Source organism: Cydia amplana, chromosome 5 (assembly GCF_948474715.1).
Source record: "Cydia amplana chromosome 5, ilCydAmpl1.1, whole genome shotgun sequence".
Lineage (NCBI taxonomy): Eukaryota > Metazoa > Arthropoda > Insecta > Lepidoptera > Tortricidae > Cydia > Cydia amplana.
In genome coordinates this window covers 16,184,361-16,205,776 of record NC_086073.1, presented here as the reverse complement: position 1 = coordinate 16,205,776, position 21,416 = coordinate 16,184,361, and the positions used below count along the sequence as shown (strand labels likewise).

The 21,416-nt window shown below is 35.8% G+C and overlaps 1 protein-coding gene across 1 annotated transcript in view; it reads left to right on the top strand.

Annotated features, from left to right (window-relative positions):
* The first annotated feature begins 589 nt into the window (after positions 1–589).
* LOC134648362 (carboxy-terminal domain RNA polymerase II polypeptide A small phosphatase 1) overlaps positions 590–21,416 on the top strand; it is a 36,935-nt gene continuing 16,108 nt past the window's right edge. Inside the window, exons 1-2 of the mRNA XM_063502883.1 lie at positions 590–808; positions 1,122–1,426. Of these exons, the coding sequence (XP_063358953.1) occupies positions 736–808; positions 1,122–1,426 (378 nt within the window). The 5' untranslated portion in view covers positions 590–735. The remainder of the gene's footprint in view (positions 809–1,121; positions 1,427–21,416) is intronic.

Genomic DNA, 21,416 nt, shown 5'->3' with positions numbered 1-21,416 from the left:
GTCAATATTTTGGTTTAATTTTACGAGAATTTTACCCTAATCTTAAATAATTACCCTAATCTTAAATAATAATTGTACCTGGCAATGTTGTACTAGTTTTTTTTTTTATTATACTTTGTTCTGAACACAAGTAATATTACATAATAAGAAATAAACAATGGAATATAAATGTAGGGATTCAAAATAAAAAGATTTCCTTATAAAATAAAATGACAAAATAATAACATTTATGTATTTTCTTTACATTCTGAAGAATTTTGAAGTTATGACGTTCGTTCTAAAACCTAATTTACACTTTTTCTGTGTCGTTTTATTGTTTCTTAAAACATAAAAAATAATATATTTAATACACTCATCATAAAAATATAACAAATCGTTAAAATAATATAACGTTTCAATATTTTGCTTTGTGTATGTATCTATTAATTTGTTCATTCAAATTGCTTTAATTCCTGTGTTCTGAACGTCTATTCACTATTTTTAGCAGTTGATCAAGGGTGGCAATATAGAAATAAAAGATAAACAGTGTCGTTTCATTCTAATCAAGGTGAGATGACTGTATTAGAAAGAGACAAATATTAAAAGCCATTCTTATGTTGGTTGCACTTGAAGTTGGTATTTGCCAAGAGCCTGCCATTTTGTAAGATAGAAGGGAGATAAAAAATAGTTTTATGGTGTTAAAATTTTACAAAAACTTCGTTGCCATTTACATTAAGGCCCAAAACAAATGTTTAAATGGACGCATCGTCCATTATAACTCAGGTGTCTCGGGATGACGAGCAATTAAACAATTATGGATCCGACAGAGGTAAATCTAAACCGAATTACACCTGTTACTGGCATCAAATTAGAGCGTATAGTGTTACCTATGGTGGTTTATAAATATTAGTGAGTCGGGAGCGTTATTGAAACGGTGGTTTATTGTGTGTTACATTGTTGAAAGCGAGTCGTGCGTATGGGAGTAGAGGTAAACAATTAGGATGGGTGGACGCAATAACATTCTATGGAGCAACCTTGAAAGCTTGTCTTACCTTACAGCAGTCCCACATATAAAATTTAGTTGGAGCTTCCGCGTGTGCTAAGGATGTTTAGAGTGAGTTGTAACGCGATGGTTGTTTTAGGGTCATCCCCTGGCGGGCAGCACAGTGAAGGTGATGGCACGCCAGTGTCGTCGACACCCCTGGGCAGTAAGAAGTCCGGGGGTGGCGGATTCCTGCGGTCGTTACTGTGCTGTTGGCGCGGTGGCCGCGGGAAGGGCCCCCCTGGCAATGGCACGAACAGTGTGGATGGCAGGGCTTCCCCGCCCCTGCTCATCATGGCAGACCATGCCCCCCGACCACTGTTACCGCCAATTAGACACCAGGATATGCATAAAAAGTGTATGGTGATAGACCTGGATGAGACGTTAGTGCACAGCTCTTTCAAGGTATGTTTACATGTTCTATATGTATTTATTTAAATCTACTGTGATTGCTATTTGCACCATTTGGACTAGTTCATACTCATCATCTTCCTCGCATTGTCCCGGCATTTTGCCACGGCTCATGGGAGCCTAGGGTCCGCTTGACAACCAATCCCAAGAATTGGTGAAGGCTTTTACGAAAGCGACTGCCATTCGACCTTCCAACCCAGAGGGTAAACTAGGCCTTATTGGGATTATTGGACTAGTTTATACTATCAAAGTTAATGTTGTTCTACTATCAAGGATCCCTTTATAGATGGAAAGCAATTATAGACAAATTGGTTATAAACAAGAACTATCTTCTCCATAAACATCACTCTGGCAAACCAAATAAAATTAACATAATATTATATGATAAGGTAACCTTTTGTCACCTAATGATGTTTTGATGTGTTTGTTATCATGCCAATCTCAGTCATTTTTTGATGACCTAGTGCTCATAACTATTGTAAGCATTTGTTATCTCTAAAAATGTGAGATATGCGGGTTAATCATATTTTTCCTGTAGTATGTTGACTTGTTTGGGTCTTTAGGACATCTGTTTATAACAATTATAACTGTGATTATTAAGATTCACTTAAAATAAGTGACAATCTTTTGACAATCAGACAGAATATGAAAAAGAAAAAGTTTTTCAACATATACATGTAGCCGTTTAAAAACAACATACCATTCCATCTTAAATCTAGCAGTCTAGCATGAGTTACGTTCTCGCGCGCGACTCCATACATCTTGCGCGACTTCAAGTATGCAGTCGCGCGCGAGAACGCTACTCATGCTAGACGACCAGTTCCACCGTTTAAGTGTGAAGAGGTAACAGACAGACATTATTTTCGCATTTATAATATTAAGTAAGGGTTCTATTATTTGTTTATCTCTCTTCCACTTGTCCAAGCTCTGACTCATGCAATATCATTATAACAATCATGGCCAATTATCTCAAGAGATGATCTAGTGTTTTTGTGGTGGTTGATTATACAAGATTCCTTAATGACAACAACAGATGACCACTTCATGAAGTGAGATTTAACTTTGTTTGAAGCAATATTCTCTTCGTTTAGAGAATATCATACTTTTTGTTTGCATACCTATATTTTGCATAATGTTGCTATGTATATCCTGTCCACACAGTGATTTCTTGTATGCATAATATATGCAATAGTCAGTTATGCAGTATATAAACTTGACACCAAGTGCCACAATTGTTGTGTTATAATATGGGATGTTATATAAAAAAGGTGTCAGTTATTACTTTATCTACACCACATTCTGATAGCTTGTGGTAATTGTGGTAAGATATGACCAATCTTCTGACCGCCTACGGCTGTAATAAAACTAATAAATGTTGTTATGATTGTTGTTCACAAGAGTACAGTGTGTATCTAAATGAAACTGCAATGCAAAAATGGTTTGATCATATTTTAGTAGAGTTTGATCATATTTTAGTAGAGTTATCCACTATTAACGCGTTCTTAGACAGAATGTCGACAGACGGGGTACTTGTAGGCATAACAACACCTAATTTATCTCCTACTGTCAGTCTCCAAAAGTGTTCAAAACCCTTTTTAATCACTTCTAATAAAGAAGAAAACCTGTATATACTTACGGCAACACTTTTAACTGGCCAACAACACCTTATGTAAATAAACCGCCATATTAAAACTGTCTCTGAATGATGAATTTACTAGTGACTTTGGTTAACATAGCAAGTTCCATAGAACTTTATGCTATAATTTATAAATTGTCAGTTATCAATGTGGAACTAGGTATGTTTATTTTCAAGTTTTTACCTTAAAAAATTACATTCAGTAACTGATAAATTTTTTTTTGCTTGAAAGCTTGAGCATCTTGAATAGTTCCATGGTACTTGGTTTCTATAATTTTGAATTTACTTTTTATTTGTATCTAAAACAAAATTAGTTGTATTATTATTTATTAAACTTAGACATCCATCCACTGCCTTCATAGCAGGGCTTTAAATACCGTTAAAAAGTTGGTATCGTTACCACAAGGTGACAGATTTAACGTTAAGTTGTAACTAACGTTAGACCAGGTACCGTTAGTTATACTACTCTTTACCGGTAACAAAATGGTAACGTTAGCAGCTGTCAATTTGAGCTAACGTTAAGTCAAAGGTATCGATACACCATTGTTAACGTTAGTAGGTAACGTTAACAGCTGCTTATTTACCGTTTGATTAACTGATAGGTGCCATCATCGTTGACAATCGAGCGAATGTTCATTCACTCTCAAGCAGAGATGGGCAATTTTAATAACAAAACTTCCGTGAGACAAAGACATATTAAATGGAGATGGGCATTTCGTAATTGATTCCTGGTTCCACGATTACTCGAAATTACTTTGTAATCTGATTACCGATTCCCAGATTACTTTGTAATCTAACAATACCGAATTACTAATAGTGGAGTCAATATAAAGTTAAAGTTACATTAATTGCACAGTAAAATGTTTCTACACGGGTGAATTATATATCATATTGAATACCCGTCTGCGAATTAACAACTTGATATCTGTTCCCGTTTTTTAGAAATAACATTTTTTTTATTTTTTATTTTATACTACCTAAACAGTAATTTCTAACTAGAATTTTTTTGAAGAATGGGCTATGAAGCTTATACGACTACACGGTCAGAATTTCTCCCGACAATAATATTAATTATAGATTTAATGAAAAAAACAATAATTTTGTAAGTTTTCCATGACCGAGAATATCCCACACTGAGAGAAAAGTTTACTATTGTGGTTAATTTAATAGTATTTGTTTCGATCATGTTTAATTTATCTGCCCGAGGAACTGCTATATTCGCAGAATAGCAGCATGATTTTGGAAACAAACAGCAAATAATGTTCTACACAATTAATGGACACTTCTAGTTTTTTGGCAGTACATAACTGTACAAGTTATTGAAGACTACATACTTATTTTTCTCGCAATAATTAAATCAATTTCCAGCATAAAAAGTCAATGAAGTATGCTGTATTTCCAGGCTTCCACAGAGGCCAAGTCAAACTTTGTTTAAGATGTCAAAAAGATATATCATTTTGTTATCATTCGCCCAACCGTCTCGCTCGCACCAATACATATTTCATCTAGTACGAGTGAAATGCACGCGCGAATGATATAAAATGACATCTTTTATAACAAAGTTCGAATTAGCATCAAGGTATATTAGGAAAATATACCTTATGACTTATGGCATTGCGTTAAGGTTTAATAATTCAATGCATAAAGTGTCTGTGTTTATGTGAAAAATGATAGGTGTCAATTTTTATATCTATTCACAAAACGTTTAGAATACAGGATGCACAGTCAGATATAAATAGACCCTTAAAGTCTTACAACTATCTATGATACTGGATCTCAAGCTTATTTGGTTAGTAAGTACCGTCCACCAAGTTATACTTCGAATAGCCACCCGGACAAATTCCAAAGCTAATTTCGAATTTTAAAATTTGACAATTCACGAGAAGAGTAACGTAACGTCAAAGGATATGTTTGTCCCTTTTCAACGATCCTGTCATCCGATGCTTGAGTAGAGAAACTAAAAGAAGCAAATGTCAGCAATTCGTAACGCTTAGTTTTTGTTAGCGATAGCGCATCGCGACATGAGAACTAGTATGAGCCTGGCTCTCGATTACGTATAATTGCAAGGAAACTTGGGATCAAGTTATCTTAGTCAATTTAGAGCAGTTGGAAATCAACTCATTGTGAAATTTTTGAACGTTTTCAAATAATTTGTTGGATTAAGTAGTAAAAGTGTTACAGTATGTTATATATTTGTGATCTACTCACAAGGCCCTTTCATTTGGTACCCCACATGGTATGTTTAAAAGAAAAATGGTAAAAACTTTGCATCACAGTAACTACCCTCACCACTTTCGCGCTTGTCATCTCATATATTTGTGTTCAGGATATTATACTGAATGCACTGATACCAAATATACTCATATCCGAGACGACATGAGCGTAAATTTTTCTAGAAGACTTTTCGAGAAAAGGCCAGGCTACAATATCTTTACAGGTTGATTGATACTGAGTGTATTAACACCATGTTCACCCATATCCAAGACGATATGAACGAAAAGTAACCTAAAGCCATCCTACCAACATTTTCGTAACAATGAGAGATTACACTGATTTAAACTTTCACGATTTTTACACATTATTAAATTATACAACGATACGCGATTAAGTCCCGTTGTATAATTTAATAATGAGAGATTATTTCTTGGAAATAATGTTGTAATATAAACTCCTTGTAGAGCACCTACCTGCGAAGAGATCGTGCTGTCAAAGTTGTTAATGATTTAATATAATATTGTTAGTTAACTAAAGTTTTATTAATGCATCATTTCATCTTATACACCGCGGGATTTAATAACCCGAAAGATTTAAACCACGTATTTTTGACGACAGTACGAGTAAATAATGTTATATCAACATGGGTCCAATTATATATTTTAATTAAACTACTATTTCAGTACAAATTAAATCATATTAATTTACCGCTTCTTTGTGAACAAACCTTTATTCAGAGAGTGAGCGAGTTTAATTAATCTCAAGTAGAGACACAGAGAGCGAGCATGACATTTCACGAATCACTCCGATATCATACGATGCACGGCGAATGCAGTGACATGTGTTCCATGACAAGAAGTGTCAAGTTATGTCTAGGATCATGTTTACGTTGAAATTATTTCAATTGATTGGCACCTCAAAATACCACAAAATGTATCAAAACTTTATTAATTACTACAACAGTAGGTACAGTGCAGTTATTATTGTTGAAACTTTGCGATAAAATCTTTTCCTTTGAGTGAGATAACCAAAGCCATTAACCATGATTATATCCGAAAGAAATCATGTCTCTTATTGTTTTAACTCATACTACAGCTGGAAAGGGATGATTACTTTGTTAAAATCAATGAATGACCTTTTGTTAAAATATCGATCATGCTTATCAGTACGTATTTTAAATTCTCGATGTGTTGATTTATACTGAGTAAAGTAAAATAAACAACTATGTTAAACAATTACGCTTTTTTATTAATTTAATGAATTAGGTTTTCACACCTGAGGATGCCGAAGACCGGGCAAAGTGGAGAAGGCTGAGCAGGAAAGCGGACCCTGGCGCTAGACCGGGAAAACGCTAGGTTGAAGAAGAAGAATGAATTAGGTTTTCGAAGTGTGTACCACCGTTTTCAGCACAAAGATTTAATTTTAAACGGATTTCATTATTTAGGTTTACAAAAGTGTTCTTTATTTCTTCGGAAGCCGTTCGAATTTTTATTAATAATTCTTCTCCAGACTTCACTGGTGTTGAGTATTCCTTCCTTATCTTTCAGAGTTCCCCATAGAAAAAAAACCAATGGCGTTAAATCGGGTGACCGGGCGGGCCAGGTTAGGACGTTGCTTCCACGGCCAATCCACCTCTCAGGGTATTGTTCGTCTAGCCAATTTACGAACTGGGAACGAGGCTGAAGTGGGTCCGTCGTGCCGGAAGCACATAGTTCTTCGGGTTTCCAAATCCGTACACAAAGTGAATATCCGCTAAATGAGCCGGAGGATAATGCGGCATGGCGAATTTTATTTATTACAGTCAATCAAATTTAAAGATTTTATCTTGCGCATATCTTGACATCAATTTCGTCATTTTCGTCAAACTATCACCCAGTTATCGTGAAGGTAAATAGTTTGCACTCTCGTGATTGAGAACAGAACAAAATTTCGTTAGAAGTTCGAATTTGGCTAATAACCATGCAGTTAGTGCGTCTGCGTGTAAAATTAGTTGGTGGCTACGTCACGCATAAGGGTGTGTTAGAATTGAGATTTTTTAACTTGTGATTTGTTTTAAATAATTAATATCTCTTAAATTAAGGGTTTTTGGACTATGTGTTATATAACTTTATATACTCTAATTAGGATCTAAAATCGTTGGTTTAAATCTTTCGGGTAATAACCCCCGCGGTGTATATAACCCTATTACCCTTTGAATGACCTTTTTCACGTTTTCTACAGCAATGCAGTCGACTGCAGCAATTTTGAAGCGCCACATTGCTACCGACCGCATTACTGTGGTAAATGTCAAAATCGAAGTTCCTGTCTGGATTTTGGCGTCCATTAAAAATAAATAATCAAAGGAGGTCATCGATCAAATGGCCCGGAGGACAAGCCATCGTTAACTGGTAGAGAATGCCTTATGGCATTAAGTCCGCCTCTTGTACTATAAGGTTTTTCTTTTGTGCAATAAAGATTAACCACTTTATTCATAAACTTTACGGGCCTGATTTAGTTCAATTATGTTTATCCCTTACTTACAAATACATAAGTTAAAGTGACAGATAAGGACAAACGATTATTACTATTATTAGCTAATTGAAGTTTGTAGCGCGTTTATGTATAAGGGGTTAAAGAAATAAAATAAATACAGATGATGACAGTAATTATATACGCATTTTATTACGGAAAAAGATTTAATATTGGGTGTAAATGAAACGGAAATTGGAAATGTAAAATAAAATGATATTAAAATCTCGAGTGTCGGATTCATGTTTTGATATATTTTTTGTATTTTAATAATAGTTTGGATTTATTAAAAGAATGTGACATATTTTGTGGAGATTTCTTTTTAAATATAGTATTTGCAACATAGGTTATCACATCTCAAAAAATCTCTGGTGTGAGAATTCATGTAGAGCTCTCATACATTATGAACTGTGCTGACCAGACTATTTTACAAGCAAGCAGTAACATCAATAAATAGGTGTCTCATTTAATATAATCCGACTAAATTACATTTCAGCAACACCTCCATATTTCACAAAAAAAATCAAGACATTATCCAACCTATATAATCTTGACGTATATTATATCAAAGACGCCTGTACCTAATATAAACCGACCAAGTAACGAATTAGCTATACCATCATATTTAACAAACTAATTTATGACGTTTTGCAACCTTCTTATTTTGGCAAATATATTCCGACACAGCCGGGTGGTATTTTATCTGTCCAATCTCGGTCCATTGTGTATTTGCGTCTCACATTTTGCTTAATGAGAGAGTGAGACGCAATGCATATTGGACAAAGATCTTAAACAAGTAGAATACCACCTCTTTCATTTGATAAACATAAAGAATAATGACAAAAGACTATGAACTTTAACTACTAGAATTAAAGTTGAGTTTTACTAACGTACATAATTATCTTTAATGTATTTTGACTGATTCTATTTCAATTTGACAGAAGCCCTGCCGTATTTATGGTCAATAAGGTCTACTGGCCTTAAAATTGTGTATGAAATTACAAGCAAATATCAGCCTAAAGAATGATAGTGTTAACGTTAGTTTGGTAACGTTAGTTTATCATGTGAATTGGGTAACGTTAACAAGCCCTGCAATAAAAAGTAAAATTACCGGTAAAATTAACGTTAACTAGCTAACGTTATAATAATGTTAAGTTATCAAGTATCGTTACCATTTACTACCGGTAATAAGGTATTTTTATGATTTTAACGTTAAGTAACGTTACTTTATAATGTGAATTGGTAACGTTAACAAGCCCTGCTTCATAGTCATAGATACTTATTGTAGATAGCATTAGTGATTCAACATACACTAATACAGGTGACTATTAACAATAACAAGCATAGTGCAAGCATAGCAAGCAGTGTAAGTTAGATAAACACCACCTAAGGTTACCATGTAAAAAAAAAAAATCCTGACAAAAATCTGGACATCCTGACATTGTCTGAAACAATAATTACGAACGATGAGTGTGTTAACTTACATATATATTGATAACCAAGGAATATGGAAATATCATTACTGAAACTGTAGCGATGTTTTCTACGGCGCTCTTATGGAAATAAGAATAAAGTCTGAATTTGATAAATTCCTGAACTATAGGTATGTATAGAAGTAAAATTCCGCGAGTTATGTTATAAATAGGTACCTATTTGTAATTACGTGTTATCTTGTCGTATGCTTATCGACCTTATCGTAGTTGCATTTGTTTAAACGCGTTGTATTGTTTTTCGTGTGGTTAAATACCGTTAAATACGTGCGAATTTGAATTGGCACTGGAAATTCAATTTATAACTTGAAGTTTATTCCTTTGGGGGCTTGTTTTTAGTTTAAAGCTCTTTATACACTAGTAAGTAGTAGTTTATTCTTTTTGGTGCTTGTTTTTAGTTTACAGCTCTTTATACACTAGTAGTTTATTCCTTTTGGTGCTTGTGTTTGTTTTTTAAAGCTCTTTATACACTAGTAGTTAGCACAAAGCGTTCACCCCGAACGAGTTTGTGTGTACCTAATTTAAGCATGTTGTTTTAAAATTGTGATGTTTAATTTCGATTGTAAGAGATTGGCTTTTTGGAGGCGGGTTTGTGTGACTCTTAACCTAAGGATTATAATAAATAAAGAGATAGAATAGTTCAAATGGGGCTTGTCGCAGCAAAAAGTCCCACTTGGTCGCTTGCCATAAGGACGCTTTGACAGGTTTATTCGTATAAAGATACGAGCAAATCTCGTCCTTATGGTAAGAGACAAAGACCTTAGATTTGACTATACTTCGACACAAATAAATACAGTTGTTGTGTCACTCATCACGCTTGATACCTCCTGAGTCCCAGAAGCATTTGTGTTGTTTTTGAATTTGGAACCCTTAGTTACTCAATGAAAGTTCAAAATATTTTTTCGAATATGTACAAAAATTTGTACCCTGGGCCTTAGGAGGTTAATAGGTAGAGTGAATTCACGCTGCAACTGTCATGCAACAATTTGCGATTGGAGATGTTTATTCTTGATATCTACATTATCTACAGCAATTAAATCGTTTATCCTTATAACCGTCAACGGAGACCACAGACAAGACATCCTCTAGACTGAGCATAGTAACGCTACTCCCTCTGCCACTATATACGGTAGTTTTACTCCATCTTCGAGTCAAAGTGTCAGAATCCCGTGCCGTGATTGGTCCGTGTCTTTGAACGGACCAATCACGGCACGGGGATTCGCTCATCTCGTCTCCCGCACCCCCGTATTTTTGGCAGCATCGGTTTCATGAAATAATTGCTCTAAACTCCGTCTAGAGGATTCCTAGTCTATGACGGAGACAATAAAGTTGACGGTACTAGGTATTATTTTTAATTGCCTTTTGCTAAGCAATAGATAAAAACAGAAATAATTGCAACGTTGCCACATTAGTTTTTTCTTCTGGAATAAATATCCTGACACTGACGATAAATAACAAACAAATTTCTAGTAAATATGATGGTAGTAGCAGCAATGCTATGTATATATTCTTTCAGTGACGTTTCTTCAAACAAAAGTGACTTTTTGTTTGAATAAACGTCACTTTCGACACTGACATATCCGTTCCATCAGATCCATGTCGTATCGTTAGCAAATTTTTGACGTAAAGTTCGAATCGGGCCGTTTTATTTCATTCAACTGTCAATAATTTTATAGTTTTACACTTTATTAGAAAGTTTAATATTTCTTGCTTAGTCATATGATTAAATATGTATTAGCGCTGATAATTGATCAGATAAATCTAGATAGTGTAATTACTGAACTTACGTCATACAGAAATGCATGATTCTATCCGTTTAAGATATTAGATACGGCTACGGGCAGCTGTACTGTGACTGTACTGTTCACTTAAGATCAAATAAAACAGGTCACTTAAAACGAAAGTTTCCATAGAAAGTAACCTATTTTCATTGCGCTCGAGTGTATTAACAGCAACACTCTTTAAGTACTCTTAACTTAACACTTAACCGACTCGGTGGTCCTAATGTCTTTGCAATAAGGCTAACGAATTCCCAGTTAAGAGTCACACGAAGCCAGAGCCAGAGAAAATGCGGACAAACAATAAGTACATTATGACTTAAAACTTTATGGGAAATAATAAAGACCCACATAGATACTTTAATTCGGCAGCCACTGTGTAGGCGTTTGTTGTCGATTTCACTTTCTTCTTGTAAAATAGACATTGTGACGTCACTACCTCTCACTCTTAGCTTTTTAGGGCAGTGTTAAACTTTTGTTTGCTTTACGTGGGAACTTGTCTCCATTCCATTTTATGCTAGTCGTGTTAAAATACTTACTATAAATTGTTTTTAAATTTAAACTTTATGGTACACAAAACAGGGATCCGTTTTATAAATGATTTCTTGTGAATATGGTAAACTAAATGTAACCACACTATTTGCAAAGCAATATGGAAATAGTAGGTAGTAGATACATTGTACTACAATAACAGAAATATAGGCAAAATTATTAGGCACCAGAGTCAAATTCAAAATCGATATAGTAACATGAAGATAACGGTCTATATTTCAAATCAGTTTAAGCTAACTTCTTGTATGCTTATGTTTATGGAAGCGCCACCGACAAAATCATACGAAAAGTTTTCGTTTATCTTTATAGAGTCGGTAAGTAGTCATAGGTACTGTAGTGCAAGTATGGAGCTTATAGGGATATGTATGCATTCTTACTGCTAAGTTTGTGCAAAGTTAGTGTGGTCAGAGTCTAGTGGAGCACCTAGTCGGTGTATATGTGTTACTTTAGTTAGAGGCGGACTACACAACAATAAATGTTTCCATTTTAATAATGTTGCTAGTTAGCTACCTTCAATAACCTACATGTCTCAGCCGGCTTTAAAACAAATCGTTATCATTATCAAATGCCACTGTCACAGTATCTGGCTATCTCGATGACCTTGTGCTATGCACTTGATAGTGCTTTGTTATGATTTGGATATGGCTGCTGTATCTAGTTCCGTTTTTTTTATTAAACATAAAATGTGAGGTCGAATGGACCCCGTACCGCAGCAAGCGTGACATTAGGTTTATACCTCCCTAATTTGGGATGCTAAATTAAATTAAATCCAAAGTTTCAAACAAAAGAAAAACAACCATATTTCCTTCACTATTGATTTCAAATTTAAATTGCTTTTTATTTGTATGGTGGGCTTTTGGAGACTAATGTGATGTGGAAAGAAATATGTTATCCACAAAAATCCATTACGGTAGGAGTGATTTACATTTTACGTGTTCATTGTATTATTCTGTCCTCTTACCATCATCAATTTTCCTTCTTCCCAAACATAAAAAATAATTCTTATTTATTTTACTCTGTATCTCGATTCGCCCCGTTTCTCAGTTCATAAAATATTTACCAAAAGCTTTGCAGATGTATTGATTTGTGCGAATGTCGTCAACCTTCCTTTTATTAAGTACACACATTTTCGAAGATGTTTACAAAAATATATCTTGATTCTTAAGATCTAATATTACCTTCGTTACCTCTAGTTCATGATATGTATATCTATATTTGTGTATGTAATATCTGTTGTCGTTAAGATATTTCCGATCGATAAATCTTTTATCGACTGATTGTCGCGTGACTGGACAAAAGAAGCCAGCATATAAGTATCGAGATCGCGTTAATTGCGAAAATGAATGTAGAACTAATGAGATTTTCTCAGTTTATTGCCAATTAAAGTCGTTATAAATCTGATCTCTCTCACACATCCTCCTCATCAGTCGCTTCCTGAAGTGTCCAATAAAAATATACCAATACACCCGATACTGTCATTGAGGACATTCGATACTGAAACCCTTTCCTAAGTAAACTGAACCTTCATCTCCAAGATTTAAACCACATTTTGCATTGATGCTGCAAACAATGTTTGCGCCATACATGACCTCAGAAATATCGCGCCTCGTTTGCTATCATTATGTTTAGCGTAAATTGAATCAGGTATGCGAGTTAGGTTATGCTTATGACATGTTTAGGTGTCCGTAAATCCGGTTTGGACAATAGTGCGCAGAATTATACTCAGGTAATGCTAATTAACAGTGGAATGAACTATCTTATGCGGGGAAATAAATCCACACAAAATATCGCAATAAGTGGGGATTATAAAGGTAAATAGGGTACCTTTGGGTACGGAACCCTAAAAAGAGTGCCATAGAACCTTCCTATTTTTTTTTCTGGGAATTAAATTTATGTAAAAATCATGGAATTGCCAGTAGGTCGGTAGTGTCGGCACCTGGAGCGGTGTTTTATCTGTTAGGTACGGTTTTGTAATTGATATGATCTGTCAGCTATCAACAGTGACATTTCTTCAACCATAACCATATCAAATAGATAATAAGAAATCTGAATAGACCTCCTGTTTTTATTATATTTGTGAAACTTGTAAAGTGTCCTGCCTTGCATGTCATGTACATTAAAAAGCACCACAGTCGTCTACATTTCAATTTGGAAACGCAGTTATTCGGTCTACGTCCCAAACACAAAGATTTTTTCACGGTTGCGGACAAAACACGAAGTCCTAAACTAGTTATTTTTCTCAATGTCCTGAACGAGTCGCGAAGCCTACAAGGTTCCCTATCCGTTTTTGAAAAGCAGCAAAAATCTTACTAATTCTAAGCATTATACGCCTTTTTGCCATCACACCGGTCTATTCCTGTCTAACGTTTCAGTAGGAAGTAGAGCGTGGCACTGGCCACGTGGGCCCTTCGAGTGAAAGTTCTGATGTGAAGCCGATCAAGTGCTGTTATCTTTGAGGGCGATTGTGGCGGGTTTGAGGGCTTGAGTTGCGCTGAGTTAGCTTTTTAGAGGGGTTTCGTGTAGCATAGCATAGCTGGTTGATGTATGTGTGCTCATAAAGCACTATTACGAGCTATGCTCAATGTGGGGTCTATGCTCATTGAAGGGTGTACTCCCGACTCTTTATTCTGGTCAGGTTGATAGTGCCATAGTTCACAGACAGTAGGTTGGTAGTGTAGAATTGAATTTACGTAAACACTTCAGCATATTCAATCTCAGTCAAGTCAAATAATGTTTGCTTGCTGTGGCCTTCAAATCGACGCTAATTTTATAATACTTAATGCAAAAACCGTTCTAATTCTAACCCTTAAAGAAGTTAAAAAAAAAACTATTAGTTGATTTATCAATTTATGTCTAGGCCCTTGTCCTTTAAATTATCTAGTGAAGTATTGAACACTCAGTGATTGCCATATTTGGCATACAGCTATAAAATTCTAATCGCGCAGGCGTTTTTTGGGGGTCAGCCGCAATTAGATAAAATGCCCACAGATCCAACCGTCAGGGACCCAGAAAAAATCTGTAGTCTATGGTCTATGGTTTATGTTTTTTTCGATTTGGCATACCTAAAGACGTGTTTTTTAGGGTTCCGTAGCCAAATGGCAAAAAACGGAACCCTTATGGATTCGTCATGTCTGTCTGTCTGTCTGTCTGTCCGTGTATGTCATTGTAATGTGGTAAATGTCCACTTTTAGTGTTTAGTAGTAACGCTTTGGTTTACTGCGACATAAACGCATATTGCTTGTGTCAGCGCAACCTAACGTGTATAAAACAATAGGCATTTAGAGAATAAACGTTCAGAATGTTCTTATACTATCACACATAAGGTGTTTAACTTCCACTAACTCCTCACCCGACTTTGCTCGTCAATATACTTGCCATAGAAGAAACCTATAGTATTTGATGGCGATCCAGACCAGTGAACCAACAAGGAACTAACACTCAAGAAAGAAGGAAAAATCAAGCAAGAAAAGAAAAAAAAGAAGAACCACTTTTTCAACACCAATCCACGCAGTCAGAACCAACCAGCTTATCAAGAATCAAGAAACAACCTGAGAAGAACCAACCAACATCAAAAATCGGAAACCACGAGAAATCAAGAAGAGCGAAGATCGAAGAGCGTTGTCCAGGGTTTCCCGGCTCGCAAATCAAGAGGTGTCCAGTGTTATCCCGGCCCATTTCAAGAGGAGTCCAGGGTTATCCCGGCCCACCATCATAATCATCGTAAGCAGAGCCAGCCATACGAAGCGTCAAGCGAGTGCCACATGGAAATGCCAGCTCGCCAGGCCACGCCAGCAGCAGCAAGAATGCCGGTCGCGAACTCGCACCGGACCGGACGAAGACGAAGCCGAGGACGGCCAGCCACGCAGCAATAGGATGTAAATCCTACATGTAATTTATTATTTTAATTATTTTTCTCTAAAAGCCAGCATTTTTTTTTCCAATTCAGTAGCAGTCATATTTAAATCATTCATAATTATTAAAGGTTGTCGCTAAACTCAATTTCGTTTCGAGCATAAATAATTTTCATAAGAAGCCATAATATAATATAAAAATTAAAAGTGTCGAATAGTGTCCTCAATCATGTATGTTGCAATTTGCAGCGCGTGCCACACTTTGTGCGCACGTCGACAGAAAACTTAACTAGGCCGCGAGACTTTGCCGCGAGTTAGAATATTTTAATAAGCGATGAATGAAATTTGATACATCGCATAACGATTAAATAATTAACAACTCAATTCAATAACATTATTTAATTGTTTCTTAGTAATGATTGATACTTTAGCTACGTGTCGGACTGATCACCTGATATACAGCGAAAGTTTGATTTATTACATCATTTTTTTTAATTTTGAAAGTTAAATAATAATGTTTCTTTTATAGAAAGCTTACAGTACGGTACAAGTTTGAAAGTTTTAAGGAGTTTAGGCACATTTATTTATAAAATGTGACCTTATAGCTAGAGCACTAGTCCTTCGTACTTGATCATAGTGTGATATACAGTATCCTCCGTGAAAGTTGTAGGAGACTTATTGTCTTAATGCATTTGTGTCTCTAGGTACAGGCAGAGCCGTACAGCCTGGCCTGATATGCCATTTTATAGAGTTGATAAAGGGTGACCATGCCCTAGGTGTTTATTGAAGAATTGCTATGGATAGCATTGATAGGTGAAGGTGCGCACAGAGGCGCAACCCAGTTATGTCCTTGATCATAGTCGACCTTATAGGTGTCCGTGAAAGGCTTAACATTTAATACGGCATTAGTTTATTTTATTATCAGAATTATGGGAGATACCGTAACTATAAACAGCGAGAGTGAATATTTTAAAGTTGAATACCAATTGTTTCTAAATGTTTTAAAGTTGAATAGTAAATGTTTTAAAGATGAAGAGTAGGTAAATGTTTTTAAAGAAGGAGATTTATATTTTATGAGAAAAGGAAGTAAATTAATATTTTAACGTTTGAGAGATGACAACATTTTAAGTGATGATATTTTTTTATTAGCACAACGATTTTTTTTCTTTTCCTTAATAGGACTACGACACTTACGACACATAAGAACCTAGCTAAATAAAGATTGTTTGCATTATACCTATATAATTTGTTAATATTTTTTTGTATTGATTTCAGAAAAAATTGTAAACAAGTAACATGCGTTTAAATTTTTTCTTCTGCCACCCCGGCGGTGAGAGGAACTTTCGGGGGAGGTGTAATGTGGTAAATGTCCACTTTTAGTGTTTAGTAGTAACGCTTTGGTTTACTGCGACATAAACGCATATTGCTTGTGTCAGCGCAACCTAACGTGTATAAAACAATAGGCATTTAGAGAATAAACGTTCAGAATGTTCTTATACTATCACACATAAGGTGTTTAACTTCCACTAACTCCTCACCCGACTTTGCTCGTCAATATACTTGCCATAGAAGAAACCTATAATATCTGATCATACACACTTTTTTCCGAAACTATAAGAACTATACTGTTGAAACTTGGTAAGTAGAGTAGATGTATTCTGTGAACCGCATATTAAGATTTTCACACAAAAATAGAAATAAAACAATAAATTTTGGGGGTTCCCCATACTTAGAATTGAAACTCAAAAAATATTTTTTCATCAAACCCATACGTGTAGGGCAGCGGTCGGCAACCCGCGGCCTGCGGGCCGCATGCGGCCCGTGAACCTGTCACTTGCGGCCCGCGAGCCACCCTGGCTATTTTGATAAAGATATTTTGATTTTGACAATGTGTGATAAAGTCATAAATATTATCAAAGTGCGGCCCGCGTCAACTTCGTTAACTACTATGTGGCCCTTGGCTGCTAAAAGGTGCAGGGTATCTATGGATAGGTCTTCAAAAATGATATTGAGGTTTCTAATATCATTTTTTTCTAAACTGAATAGTTTGCGCGAGAGACACTTCCAAAGTGGTAAAATGTGTCCCCCCCCTGTAACTTCTAAAATAAGAGAATGATAAAACAAAAAAATATATATGATGTACATTACCATGCAAACTTCAACCGAAAATTGGTTTGAACGAGATCTAGTAAGTAGTTTTTTTAATACCTCATAAATCCCCTAATTACGGAACCCTTCATGGGCGAGTCCGACTCGCACTTGGCCGCTTTTTAAACGATTGCAGCGCCTCCTACTTAGCGTCACGCATTTATCCTCATTCCCCAGAGTTCGTGTGTAAATGTAACGTGTAGTTTGTCCGTAGGACGTTTAATCGCGCGCCAATCGCAGTCTGTTCTTGAACACGCCCATTCAGTTGCCGACTTGCCGTTCATCTATTTGCAGATCCTACAAATATAGCTGTCCATTACTTCCTACCGTTTTTAAAAATAACTAGCAATTTGTAGCGTAACTTTCATGTTGATTTAGATTTGGAGATCGCGTGCTGAAAATTAGCAATCGATATTAGTGTGTAGTCGCGAATTTGTATAGTATGTGGCATTTGCTAATATTCCATTGCATCTTTACATTCTTTACAATACATGTTTGCGACACGAATCACGAATGTTTGCCCAACATGATCTTTACTTGACACGCGCAACCCCCTAAATTGGTTCTTCATCATAATATTAATAATCATTTATAGCTGCTGAATTGAATTGATGATAGAAAGGGATTTGTTAAACATCACTTTATCATAGTACCCAAAGACTTAGGTGCACGCTCAAATATAAAATACAATAGCCTTAGCTTGTTGCAACTAACAAGTCTTCTCAAAACTTTCCAAACTTTAAGCTACTAAATTGCTTCGCCGCACGCCAACTTTGGCTTCTTTTCAACCCACCATAATTAGCCAATTTGAGCTGTTATTTTAATGGTAATTTTCCCCGTATTCACGGTTCACACACACTGGCGCGAAGCCTTTCAAATGCCAGTATCAGTCATACTCTGCGCGTCTAAAAATACCTGGCGAAGTACTTGGGTAACTCGAATCAATCTCGGCGTTCTAAGCTATTTATACCCGTTCCGATAACGAACCCTTATAAGATCCAGTGCGTATGTTTGTTTGTCACGAACGTCCTTAACATTGAACTTGCGTTGACGTATGCAAGTTAAGGGAAAGGCTGAGCTGATTCCGATCGTATATAGAAATTGATTTTTTCCTTTGGAAGTTCCTTCCTTTTGGAACTTGTTCAATTTCTTGTGTCCCTAGCATAACCGCCTAGGGGTTATAGGGTCATACCATACCAACAGGCTTCCTTTTATTATTCTTTGCGGCGTCGATTACTTAGTTTGGAATCTCTTTTTCTCCTTTTCTGTGCTTTTTTATGTAAAAGATTTTTTTTAATAAACCAACTAAGGATTCTGTTTGTTCCTTTTCAAGCCAACCCTAGAAATGGGTTAAAGCTAATGCGTCTCGCGAAAACAGAATTCATTTACTTGCGAAGTACTCTATTTTTGGATTCAGGACGAGTGAACTAAGATATTTGGGACTTGAGCAAACATTCTTAAAATATCTTCATTGTGCAGACTTTTTTTACAGATTCGTAAATAGCAAAGGATCTGTTCGTTCTAAAGCTTCACTGTATTACAGTTATTTTTATCTTTTACTGCTGTAAATTACACACTGCTGTAGTTACAGCTCGGCTTTATAGTTTGAAGCGTAATTTTATAATCATAACTTATATGGCGGATATGAGACCCCTACGCAAATAAAAATAATTAGTACCTAGTTGGGTTACGGTTGCGAATCGAGGTCACAACCTCGACATAGGATATTGGTTTATCGTCCATTGTGTACGGAAATCGGCAATATTGAACGTGGCGACTTGAGGTTTTTGGGAGAACCAGTGTAACGTGACCTCAAGTTCAACAACGAACATGCATATGTTTTTTGGACCTGACTTGGGTTCTCTGTAGTTGAGCGATCAGAGTGTAAGGTAGGATGGTCCCTTACGTTACCATACTATTATACTGTAATGAATTTGCGCTTCAATAGCTCCAGTGAGATTGGTTGAGGTGTTTCAAGTTTCAACTTTACATGGGATGTGTCTGTGGAAATCGAGCCAATAGGAGTTTTGTCTCTGGTTCGCTAAAAAAGCTTAGGGTAATCGGAGAACTCTCTTATACTGGTTATCCCGAACGGACGACTCGGCAAGCGATTCGTATTGTGATGTCACCGTCAAAGTTGCAAAGACGCTTATGGTAAAGCGACATTCCGATGACGATATGATATAATTGACGCGCATGCGAGTTTAATAGTATTGTTTTAAATACATTATTCGTTAGTAGTGCGACTCGTGTGGTTAATATGCATTAGGGTATGAGATTACAATGTGCACGTGTAGTATACGGGTACTACACGTGTACTGACTCGTGTGCTACACTTGGTAGTTAAATCTAAATCACAGTGTGATCCGTCCTGGAAAACCTCTGCAGTAGAAATCTTTGTGTTTGCAAAACTTCTATTACTTAATTAATCAGTTCTGCTTAAGATGCGGCGGTCGCGAATAATTTATAATTTAATAATTTATTTATAAACATCATATTACAGTGATTGCCTTAAAGACTAGAAACTCTGCTTCCTAAATAGGTATAACCTGTACTTTAGGGTAAACAGCGCTCCTCCCCAGAATATTAGTTGTAGGAGATGTTTATATTTTATACAATTTTTATACAAAAAAGAGAAAAAGACAATTGAGAATCATTTTAAATCATTAATACAGAAAAATTAACTTATAGATCTAAATCTGAAGCTGTGTGTGTGTGTGTGTGTGTGTGTGTGTGTGTGTGTGTGTGTGTGTGTGTGTGTGTGTGTGTGTGTGTGTGTGTGTGTGTGTGTGTGTGTGTGTGTGAGTGAGTGAGTGAGTGAGTGTCTATGCAGAAAAATTGACTTAAATGTTAGTTAAGTAATTATATTCAGAATTTCTTCAGTGTTTTCGTAATTTTGATCTAAAAGCCAGTTAGTAACAATAGTTTTACATTCCCTTTTAGTTGTGTTATAAATATTTAGTGTTTTATTAAGTTTATTATAAACATATGGTCCATTAAAATCAAAAAATCTTCGGCTAAAAGCTGTGTTAAATCTTTTGGATCTTTTCCCGACATAGAACGCTCTACGACAGTTATTATTTCTTACATGTTGTATATTATAGTCAAGTTTAGAGTGGTATTTGAGGGCAACGCTTAAAATAAATAGTTGTCTTACTCACAGAACTTTTGCAGTTTTATATAAATATTCAGTGGGAGTTAAGAAAGGCAGAGAGTGCATAACTTTAAGTACGAAGCGTTGTGCTCTTTCAAGATGTATTAGAGTTGTTTTGGGCGCACCTCCCCAAGCCGAGATACAATACGATAAAATCGACTGACACAAAGCAAAATATATACGTTTTAGTAAGGAACTATCAGCGACATGTCTCATATTCTTAAATATATATATTAGCTTACGCACTCTTCCAGTTAACCCTTCTATATGCGCACTGTAGTTTAATTGCGAATCAATTGTGACTCCAAGATATTTTATAGTATCAGTTTTGGCAATTGGTTTACAGGAGCACATAACACCAAGAGGAGTCGAACATTCATGCGCTATTAGTCGTAGTTCGTTTGGAGGCTGTCCAGGAGCTCTGATAGAATGCGTAATATATTTGGTTTTATCTACATTTATCGTTAGTATATTTTGTCTTAGCCAGTTTGTTACAGTATCTATCTAATATTTGTGTCGTTGACTTTCTTTGGAGTTTTTAATGTCGTTGTAAAATAACATAACATGGCAAATTTGGAACGTTACACCTTGCATCACAATTTTCCCTTCTTTGCCAAAACAACCAAGTCTGTTCGTGTTTTCATAGTAGGTTA